Consider the following 11,715-nt stretch of genomic DNA (forward strand, 5'->3'; position numbering starts at 1 on the left):
GCTTTAACATCTAGACCTAATCTCATCTCCTCTGCCAGTCTACTGACTTCCAAGTTGTCTATGGTCCATGCCATTTATTTAACATTTAGTATTAATGGTTTCATCCTGTTGACTGTCTGTTCATGTATAAATGTCTTATGGACCCCAAGTGGATTGTAATATAGCCTAATCCTTCTTTCTGTAACTTTGAGATACATCTTCCCCTCACACTACCACTGTGTCATGCACAGAACAGCCACTCCATGAATATGTATGTATTGATCAAGCAGTTCGTATACCTGTTTGTGTCTCCTGCAATGTCCACCTCAGCACAGAACAAATAAATGCTGATCAATTGCTTGAGTTGGAAATGTAGCACTTCACCTGCCACAGATCTTCTGTTCTGTTACCTGACTCATCCACCAAAGTGTCGACACGATTGGGAGGCTGCCTTGTAACAGTACAGAGTTAAAGTTAGCTCTGTTGACTTTGGCTCTGCAGACTAAGCCAGAGAGAAAAATAAAATCTCTTCCAAATTTTCCACACAAACGAAAAGCACAGGGCTTTGGAAATATGTGCAAAATGAGACATTACTTCTTGTTAGAAATGTAAAAGGATGGCTCAGAAGATAATGGAATAGTTGAAAAGAATGTTAAATATGGCCAGACCCTGCCATAGCGTTAAGAGTGGAGGATCTAAAAAAAAAAAAAAAAAAAAAAGAGGCATTTGTATACAATGCAAGGTATCTTCGTTGCTAAGCTAATGAAATCATGAAGATGCTCCATCCAGGGAGGGCAGAAACCAATCACATGAGACTCATTGCAGCCCCCCTGCTGTGTGCACACCAGTGAGCTGTTGTCTGTTTTGTTTTGTTTTTCAATATAATGTGGGTTCCCAACTTGCATTTCTAGTAATAATCACTGGGCATCATGTGTTCAGGGTTCATCTGTGTTGTAGCATGTATCATATCCGTGATCCATCTGTACAGACGAGGAAGTTGAGGCTCAGATAATTTGTCTAAGGTCATTCAGGTCTTTCTGTGTGGGCCGAAGTAGAGGCGTATAACCTTCAGCTGCCTGAATAATAATACCAATTGTTAACTGTTAGCATGAACAACACTTAACACTTTACCTATACATTTTTTCATTCAATTCCTTCAAAAACTCTTGTCAGTTCATGATCCATATTTTAGAAGGAGAGCCTGGACTAGAAATTAAGAACTAGCCCAAGACTCTGTAACTGAGAAGTGGTAGAGCTGGGCGAGTCTGCATCCCAAGTCTCTCCATAAGAGAGTCCATTAGATTTCCCCAGAGCAGTTATTGTCATATACACATGCATGGGAGGACCAAGGAGCTCGGCCACATCCCGCAGGAGGTGCTCGGCAGGAGACACTCACTGGGAAGTACCAGGAGAAGTCACAGGGGGTGATGGGAATAAAAACCTGGGGGTGTTTTGAAACATCCCTGAGGACTTGGCGAGTATTTGATGTTAAAAAAGCATTTCTTGCCTGCGAAACACGTGTCTCTAAGGAACTCTTACGTTGCCGACGTGTGCTGGCTAGGAGCTGGGCCCGGCGGGGGAGGCCCTCTCTCTCTGCCTCTGGCCCTGCCTCCATCAAGGCCTGGATTGGAGTTGTCTTTCCCAAGGCAGTAACTGTCAGAGGAACCATCTGGACTGGTTTCTTGTGACTGACTCTGAGGAACAGAAATCCCTCTGGGAGGAAATCACAGGCACGGCAGCAGCAGGGAGCGGCAACACTGGTGTTCACTGGCTGGGAGCTGGGGGAGGCACCGCTCAGAATGGCCCCACAGGAGCGTCAGGCCCAGGACAGACCGTTGTGAGAATGAGGAGGAGAACCTCCTCTCCTCCTCTGGGGAGTGCGTGTATGCTATTTGCGAAATAACAAAGGGAATAGATGGAGGGGGCGAAGAAGTGTCCAGAGCATTGTTACTGATGGAGCCCCATCATCTGCACGACGGCTTTCTCAGTGGGCCCTGCCACGCTGCACTTTGCCCTCATTAGGCCAGCATGCTTCCCTCCGGCTCCCATTGCTCATATCATGATGGGCCCATCCTAGCCTTGCCCTTTCTTCCTGTGCAGGCTCTGGGAATGCTGGAGGATTGCTTGAGCCTAGGAGTTTAAGACTGGCCTGGGCAACATAGCGAGACCCTGTCTCTACATGAAATCAAAAAATTAACCAGGTGTGGTGGTGCATGCCTGTGGTCCCAGCTTTTCAGGAGGCTGAGGTGGAAGGATTGCTTGAGCCCAGAAGGTCGAGGCTGCAGTGAGCCATCATTGTGCCACTGCCACTGCACTCCAGCCTGGGTGACAGAGCAAGACCATGTCTCAAATAAATAAATAAATAAATAAATAAATAAATAAATAAATAAAAGGATCTCTTCTGTCTTCTGAGGTGACTCCTAGGATTCTAGAGCCAGAAGGAGCCTCAGAGCACATTTATTCCACTCCTGTCACTGGGGGCAAAAATGAGGCCAGTAGAGGTTAAATGACTCGCCCAGACTCACACAGTCATCACAGGAGCTTGGGCTGGCACCCGGGCCTCCTGCCTCCAGGCCTGTGTCCTCTTCTTGCATTAAGCCCAGAGCAGTTCATTAGGAAAGCCGTACAGAGTCATCAGACCCTAAGTCTCATGATCAGAATTTCATCTTCCCTTCCCTTTTGGTTTTTTTTTTTTTTTAACGTAGAGAAGGTAAAGGGGGAAAATTATTTACTTAGTTTCCAGACCACTTATTTAAATCCTGCCCAATCTGACTTCCACTCCTCACTTCACTGTTGCAGCCAAAGCTAACTAATGCATCCGTGCTCCAGGGGAAGGAATCTCTTCCCATTCTCAGTCCAAAGTCAGAGTCCAAACTCTGAGGAGGGTAAAAGAAACACAGGAAATACAAGTCCCTCACCCCCACAGCCTCATTACACTCTCCAGTAAGCCACAGGAGTAAAGGAGGAAGATGGGGCGGATGCGTAGGTATGGAGCGCCTACTCTGGGTGGCTGGCTCTGTATTAACACTCTACACGCCCCCTCATTCAGTCCTCACAAACCCTGGAAAGCAAGTTTTGTTCGCCTCACTCTGCAGATGGAGTTATTGAGGCGAGAAGGGTGATGTAAGCTGCCCAGAGTCGCACAGATAGCAAAGGGCAGAGCAGGAATTAGAACCAAGTTTCTCTAGCTGCAAAGTCTGGTTCTCCACTCCACCATGCCCATTCACTTCTATATTTTCAGGAGAGGCCATGGAACTTGTCCTCACTTCCTCCTCCTCCTCCTGCCTTACTGTGCCTCTTGCCGGAGTCCAGCCCCACCCACTAAAGCATTGCATGTACTGACCCTCGCAGCCATGCACAGTGCCTCTGACGTGGGCAGCTCCAGACTGAGCTTCTGCATCAGACAAGCAGGAGACAGATGAGGAGTGAGCCGGGGAAACCCAGTGTTTGTTACTCTGAAAATGGAAGCTGCCCCGTGACAGCATCTTCTCTCCCGTTGAGTAATCCCTGCATGAATAGATGGCAGCTGCAGTGACTGCTGGTCATATGTGATCTATTCTGGGAGGTGTTGAACGCACCATCCAAGAACATGAAGTCGCTGCTCTGTCACAGATGGAGAAGCAGACTATTGTGGATGTTGCAGGAGCTGGGATTTGGCTGGATCCCCTGGAAAGGTTTTATTTTGAGTGCAGAGCCTGTTTGGTTGCCAGGGTAAACCAAGTGGTTGTATGATAGAGGAATTCCAACCCTCGCTAACACTCTGACCCCTTGTGCCAGCTTTCCAATAAGGCTTGAGAGCCCTGAGTTCTTTAGAAAATCTCCTTCTTGGCACACTTTGAACTGGAGAGCAGTGACACTCTTGGCAGTGCTTTTGGTACTTGTTAGTTGTATCACTTAAGTTATCGGGAAAAAAAAATAATCACTGGGGAGGGACCCCTTTTAAACATTTATAGTTTTGAGAATGCTTCACTGATCCAGCCCTGACTATACTCAGCACCTATACGTCCTTGTCTTTGGTCTAGGGGCTCTGGTAGGAGGCGGCATTGAAATATGCCATCCCCTCCCTGCTGTTGCATTCTGCCGTCCAGCCCAGCTCTCCCATTGGCCCACAAGGGGCTGCCCCTCTGGCCCTGGCTCTCGGCTTCCACACAAGCAGCTACTCTTGTACAGGATGGTAAAGTTAGGTGGCGTTCACACTGGAGCAGGGACCAGGATCCAAGTGAAAGTAAGTTTCAGGAAAAGTTTGAGTCATGTTTCCAGTTTCAAGAGCCAGGCTGAATCTCTCAGAGGGGGAGCTGATGGGCGGCAGTGGGAGAGTGGAAGAGGTGGGCCCTGGGCACAGCATGTACCATGGCATCGTTCATCACCTGCCAATGGCAGGGAGCGTGGGCTGTCTTATATTCTGTTTGCCCCTCTCAAGAGGTAAGCTCCTAGCAGGCAGGATAACCTGAAGCCCTCTGGTGGGCCCTGTAGTGCCGCACTATACTAGACAAACAGCGCGTGTCAGTGTTCTCGGGGAGGTGGGAAAAATTATGCACTGAGGAGCAAATCTCAGGAGAACATGAGGTTCCACGTGGGGTGCGGTGTGGCTGACTTCACCGCCAAGCAAGTACCAGCCCCTCCTGCTGTCATGGGCGTATAGGGAACAGTCCTCTGCTCAGCCGGCTCCTGGGTTTCTGCAGGACCTCAGCAGGCTGCTAACTCCCGGATGTGAGCTGGTTGAGGGCAGATACTGGGTCCCCTTCATATGCTTCTCTGTGTCCAACTCAGTGACTGGAACATGCTGTTTGTTGAATAACTAAAGGAATCTATGAATAAACTGGTGACAATGGAAGCCCCAGAGGTTCAAACATTCTAAGATGCCTATACCAAAATCTTTAAAAAAATCAAACTCTGTCCAGTGAACAACTCATTTTAGCCGATACCCCAATGCAATGAAATTGTAGCACCAAAAAAAATTTTTTAGAATCTCTCTTCAAACTCCTTATAATGGGATTCGACCTCTCAGACTCAGTAATGGGCAATCTGGTTTACTTTGCCTATGAGTAGAAGCTGTGAAGTACATAAAAGAGAACTTTTATTTGCCTCTAAAACTCCAGGTACTCAGTGCAGCCTGTTCTGTCCTTCGGGGCAGGTTTCTTGTCCTGATAAGTGTGCCTGCATGAGCTGGGGGAGGGCAGTAGCAACCTCATGGTGCCCGCCCCGGCCCCCATGCTCTCACCCTTCCTTTCTTACCCTTGCAGCCATCCATTTTCCCAGCCAGCTGTCTGGCTTCCCAGACCACCTTTTAATGCCCCTATAAGCAGGAAAGACATTAAAGCATCTGTGCCCCAGGCACAGCCCACCCCACTCACAGTCATTCTTCCTGTCCAGCTGTGCCCTCTGTTGGTGGAAGGGCAGAGCCAGAGAGGAGCATGGGCTCATTCCATCTCTTTTTTTAACAGAACAATTAAAAGAAATTACTCTTCTCCATAACTTGCAAACCTTGTCACTTCTTAGAGGACACTGGGATTAAAGGAAGAGGGTGACAGTTAATAGCTGGGCTCTGAAACCAGATTTCCTAGTTTTTATTATTTTAATTGAGGAAAAATTGACATAACATTAACCATTTTTTAAAGTGTACAATTCAGTGGTATTTAGTATGAGAACAGTGTTGTGCAACCATCACCTCTATCGAGTTGTAAAATATGTCATTACCCCAAAGGAAAACCATATCCCTATGAAGCAGTCTCCCCTATGACACCTGGTAACCATCAGTCTGCCTTCTATCTCTATAGATTCCCCTTTTCTGGATATCTTCTATAAATGGAATTGTACAATATGTGTTCTATTGCATCTGGCTTTCTTCACTTCTGTTCTTGAGGTTCATCCGCATTCCATCTAGTATCCATCCATGTATCAGTACTTCATTCCTTTTTATGGCTAAATAATATTCCATTGTGTGGATATACCACATTTTGTTAATCCATCCAAAAATTTTTTTTTTCAGACTGAATCTCACTCTATTGCCCAGGCTGGAGTGCAGTGGGGCGATCTCCACTCGCTGCAACCTCCACCTCCCGGATTCAAGCCATTCTTGTGCCTCAGCCTCCCAAGTAGCTGGAATTACAGGCGCCCTCCACCACACCTGGCTAATTTTTGTATTTTTAGTAGAGACGCGGTTTCACCATGTTGGCCAGGCTGGTCTCGAACTCCTGACCTCAAGTGGTCCACCCGTCTTGGCCTCCCAAAGTGCTGGGATTACAGGCATGAGCCACCGCGCCCGGCCAATCCATCCAGATATTAGTGGACATTTTCATCTTTTGGCAATTGTGAATAATACTGCTATGAACATTCTTGGACAGGTTTTTGTTTCAACACATGCTATCAATTCTCTAGGATATATTCCTAGGAGTAGAATTGCTGGATTATATGGTAATTCTGTGTTTAACTTTTTGAGGAACCACCATACTGTGGCTTGTACTATTTTACATTCCCACCAGATTGCTTAGTTTTGAATCCAGCCCTGCCACTTACTTATTAGCTGTGTGAGCATAGGTAAGTTACTTATGGTCTTTGTGCCTCAGTTTCCTCGTCTGTATAATGGGTCAGTAATGCTGTTTACTCAATGGGGTTATGATACTTAAAAGAGGTGGTGTATGTGAATGCCTCAGAACAGTAACGGGTGTACAAAACTGCTGCATAAATGTTTGCTGCTGCTGCTGCTGCTGTTACTGAGAGACAGTGTAGGTCATGGCAGATGGAAGACTGAAAAGCGTTTGGGCTAAAAGAGGCTGCATTGGGTGATATAAAAGAACCAGCAGAACTAGAATCCAGACACTTGGAGTTGGTTGCTGAGGGCATCCTTCACTTGAGGAATCAATTTTCTTATCTGTTCACTGATGAGCTCCAAGAACCTTCAGCTCCATGTGCCTGTGGCTTTCCTCGGGAGACCACTCTTCAGGAATGAGGGACCAGGGTCCTCCACTCCTGACCACTTGCCAGCTCCATTCTTTCAGCTCTCCAACATGAAAAAGGAAGACAGGAGTATGTCCTGTCATCTGAAAGCTACACACAGAAGTTTCTAGAAAATGAAGCCTTCTCTGTCATCATTCATGTTAGGAAAAGGCAAACCTGGTTGATTTTCACTTGATTCTATTGAATTCAACAGAATCACCAAACAAACATTCTGCTAAATAGTATTTCTCTCATATCTATATATTATTATGAGTATTTATCTCATAATCCATGTATTTATGAATCATTTACACCTAATTCATCAAAATGCTCTATATAAGTTGTTTGAATCCCAAGAATCCTTATAGAGGCCTTTTTCTGAGCACATAGAAATAGGAAAACAGATTTTTCCCCATCCATCTTCAATTGGCAATAACTTTTAGAAGTGCCATATTACCAGCTCTTCTGCTAGGAGGGACCAGAGTGAAACAGTGAAAAAAACACAATGTGATAATAATTGCCACAATGATACTTTCACCTCACACCCAATTAGCACTTTATAATTTGCAGAGTCCTGTCAATTTCTAAACAGGCCCTGATGTCTCCATATCTTCTCCAATACTTGTTATTTTCCTTTTGTTTTTAAAATGAGCATCCTAATGGGCCTGAAGTGGTATCTCATGGTGGTTTTGATTTGCATTTCCCTGATGGCTGAAGTTGAACATTTTTTCATGTGCTTGTTGGCCATTTGTTTATCTTTGCGGAAATGTCTATTCAAATCTTTTGTACATTTGTTTTACTGTGTTGTTGGCTATTTTATTGTTGAGTTGTAAGAGTTCTTTGTATATTCTGGATACAAATCCCTTATCAGGTATATGACTTGCAAATATCTTCTCCCATTCTGTGTGTTCCTTTTTGACTTTCTTGATTGTATGCCTTGAATTTAAAAAAATGCCTAATTTTGATGAATTCCAAGTTTATCATTTTTTTAAAAATTTTTTCACCTGTGCTTTTGGTGTCATCTAAGGAGATTTTGCCTATGCGGTCATGAATATTTACTCATCTGTTTTCTTCTAAGAGTGATAATAGTTTCAGCTCTTATATTGAGATATATGATATATTTTGAGTTAGTTTGTGTGTGTGTGGTGTGAGGTAGGGATTCAGCTTCATTCTTTTGCACATGGATATCCAGTTGTCTCAGTACCAATTGTTGAAAAGACATTTCCCCCTTGGATAGTCTTGGTGCTCTTGTCAAAAACCAAATAACTGTAAATGGAGCAATTGTAGTTTGAACGGAATGGGTCAGCACTTGGTGGCAGCAGGGGTCTTGGCTATGTAGTTTCATAAGCTCCCACTCCTGGAGAGCCTCTGTTTTCCTCTCAAAGCCAGGTTTTTCTGTCTTGCTGCGTTTTGGTGCCTGAAAGGCTTGGGTGGGCGTGGTACCTGGAGTACTCTTGTTAGGAGCACAGAGTGAGGAGAAAAGACCACTCTACTTTGTGGGAGGTCCTTGGGGCAGTTTGGGCAGCAGTGCCACCCCCAGGAGTCAGGGTCCCCACCCCAGAGGAATGTCCACAGAGCAGAGCCATTGGCCTAAGCTGGACTGAAAAAGAAAGAGCCAGGTGGGGGGAGGATTTGATTTCTCCCTTGGTCTAAAGCAGGCAGCTGACATTGGGTGAGGGAATGGTGCAGGCCTCCATGTGCTATCGGGAATCCCCAGGAGGTCCCTTCAGAAAACTTCCACCCCCAGCCCAGCTTGTCTATCACAGCCCTTCAGTGGTAACTTCCTCCTGTGGCTTGATCCAAACGGGGGCTGCATATGTGGCCAAAATGCACATAACCCTGTGAGGCACAGCATAGCAGCTTATCCTCCCTGAAAGTGGAAGGACAAAAGCAGGACAAAGATGACCAAGCCAGGGTGGGAGAGAGGGGAGGAGACACTGGAAGGGGAGGTGAAGGGGCAGACTAGGGAAGCCAGGACCAAGGCAGACTCTCATGCACCAGGCATATTCTGCCCAGCCAAGGGCTCTGGCATTCAGATGAGGGAGAGGGAGAAGAAAGAGGAGAGAATCCAGTGAGACCAATCCATGAAGTGTCGGGAGGCCCCTGGAAGCAAAGGCTCTGGACTCAGGTGGCATCAATGGGACTACCAGTTTCCAGTGAGTATGTGGGAGTGGCCTAGGTCCAGCTCAATCAGAAGCCCATTTGTTCAAGGCCCTGGTATTACTGAAGGCCCAGCCCTGTCTCACCTGCCAGAAAGCACGTGGCCTCTCCCTGGCTAGGCTAAGGGCTGGTTGACGGCATCATAAAAGGAATCTGCCTGGGAGCCCTCAGTTTGTTTCAGTTTCCTCCCCCAAGGCCAAGAAGGGATTGGGTTGCCTCTGTTGTTGTTGCTGCTGCTGCTGCTGCTGGGGGTTGGAAAAGAGGAATTTGTGTGACCAGATCCCCTTATTGTATAGAAGAAGAGAAATGTGAGCATTCAGAGATGGTGAGATGTCAGACACCCAGCCACACAGCCAGTGAGAGACATGTTGGGGACAGGGCCAGGCCTGCCAGTTCATGGCCCCTCAGGGGTCTTTCTCATGAGATCAACTGACCAGTGTGTCTTAGCACCTGCCATGCAAATAGAAGGCCCTACTGCTGTCATCTCCACGTATTCCAGAGTTACTCAGCTGTTCTATGCAAGCCAAGTCAACACCAATGTCGTAAAGGAGAGACTAAAGTAATTCTCTACACAGCACATACACGGCATATATGGCCTGTATGCTTCCTGGACAGCCAACAGGGGAGCCAAGGGAGTGAGTCCCTCAGCCTTGCCTCGAGCCTTGCTGATACTGCAATTTGCCTCACAAACGCGGTTACCTTCCATGACATGAAGGAGGCACACGTGGGTTGACCCCTGACCCTGTCTGCTTGTTAGAATCACGTGGGGAACCTGGGACAGGCTTAGAAGCCCAGGTCCCACCTCCCACCTGCTGAATCCAAATCTCCAGAGCGTGGCCTGGGAAATCAAATTTGTCAGCTTCCTTCGCAGAGGACTTTGATACATCCACTCCAGTGGAAACCAGCAGCCTCCTTTAGTCAGGCTAATGTTTCCCTGACTATCACCTTCTCCCCCTGTATAAGATGCAGATTGTTAGCGGTAAATGGTACCTGGATTCCAACCTCAGTTCTCCACTGCAGTTGGGGAGATCTGGCCAGGGCAAGCCACACTGCTCCTTCAGGCACAGCCTTGTTCATCCCGCACTCACCTGTGTTCTCTTCCTCTCTGTAGGACGCACAAGACCAGCCACTGCTACCGCATCACGTACCGCCACATGGAACGGACTCTGTCCCAGAGAGAGGTCAGGCACATCCACCAGGCCTTGCAGGAGGCTGCAGTCCAGCTGTTGGGTGTGGAGGGCAGGTTCTGATGTCACCACTTCACTCAGGCTGCAGCCCTCTTGGGGCTCCAGGATTTGCTGAAAGAGAAAAAGATATGGTTTGTGAATTGGGGCATCAATCATCTTTTGATAAATGGATCAGTTTTAGGACTTTCAGAAAATAAAAGATCGCTCTTGAAAAGCTGTTGACATAGCATTTGTCTTTTATTCGGGGAAAGGAGGAAGGTCTTTTCCTATTCCTTTTAGAAGTGCTTTGCCCACTGGCATTGGTGCTTAGTATGGTTAATTGGTCCCTGGGTTCCATTAAGCACCAGGCATGATTTCTTGCCTGACAGGCTCTTCCACTCATGTAATGAGTGAAGCCACACAGAGGGACATCAGAAATTCCAGATACAATACAGGAAGCTTTTTGAATCAGCTTCCATTCCTTCCTCCCTTCTCTTCTTTTTCAGTTTTGCAAAGGGCAGGCTTCAAAGAGGGCACTAATGAAATGCCAGGGCTCTCGTCCAATGTGAAGGGAGGTGCGTCTTTCAGCCAGGGCAGGATATCTATTTGCTTTTCATAAACCCATGGCTTGGAGTCAGGCCTCTGGCCCCAGGACTTGGGCTTAGCTGCCTTCTGCCCCACTGGAGAGGAAGGAAAGGGGCGAGAGCTGCCCCAGAGTCTTGGAGGCACACAGAGGGGCCAGGTCCTCAAACTCCCTTCAAGTTTTCCCAGCAGGCAGCCTCCACTTTCAGAAGGCGACCTTTAGGGAAGAATATGGGGCTTTTGATGTTCCCCCCTTTCCATCCCAGGCACTTTGTAGTCTGCCTGCCTCATTCATGACCAGTTTTAATAATCAGCTTCCATCCCTGGCATGATGCTAGAGGCTGATGGAGGGCTGCAAGTGCTGGGATAAATATTTGATGAGGAGTGGCCATTATCAGCTAGCGGCATGGGGGTGGGCAGCTGCTTTCCTAAGGAAAGGAACAGCTTTAATGTCATCTTACCATGTGATTAATTAGGACTCTTCCCTTGGATTTTTAAGGGAATTAAGGAAGCCATACCCCAAGTCCCACACCCAATCCTAGAACCAAACCGCTTTCTGGGGTCTTAGGGCCCACGGGTACAATTCCCCAAGTGGATGGATCTGAGTGGGAAGGCACAATGTGATCACTGATTTCCTCTTCAGTAGCATTTGCCAGCAGGCCATTTCTGATTCAGCCTTGGGCTGCGCTTCAAGATGTCCCTTCATCCCCCTGACTGGTTAGGCACTTACTAATGTTCTTTAAGAAAGCCAGCAAGGTATATAAAATGCAAAACCATGATGCTGTCCTGTGGCCCAGAATCTGAGCAATATTTGTCAAATACAGTCACGCGTCACTTAAGGACAGCGAAACATTCTGAGAAATGCATCATAGGTGATTTTGTCATTGTGTAA

General features: G+C 47.0%; 1 protein-coding gene across 5 annotated transcripts in view; it reads left to right on the top strand.

Annotated features, from left to right (window-relative positions):
* FARS2 (phenylalanyl-tRNA synthetase 2, mitochondrial) overlaps positions 1-10,476 on the top strand; it is a 511,717-nt gene extending 501,241 nt beyond the window's left edge. For all 5 annotated transcript variants that reach the window (XM_055391452.2, XM_055391451.2, XM_004043229.5 and 2 more), the window contains one exon: positions 10,187-10,476. In XM_055391452.2, coding sequence (XP_055247427.1) covers positions 10,187-10,325 — 139 coding nt within the window. In that variant the 3' untranslated portion in view covers positions 10,326-10,476. The remainder of the gene's footprint in view (positions 1-10,186) is intronic.
* The last annotated feature ends 1,239 nt before the right edge of the window (positions 10,477-11,715 follow it).

The sequence above is a fragment of the Gorilla gorilla genome, chromosome 5 (assembly GCF_029281585.2).
Source record: "Gorilla gorilla gorilla isolate KB3781 chromosome 5, NHGRI_mGorGor1-v2.1_pri, whole genome shotgun sequence".
In the NCBI taxonomy this organism is placed as follows: Eukaryota; Metazoa; Chordata; class Mammalia; order Primates; family Hominidae; genus Gorilla; species Gorilla gorilla.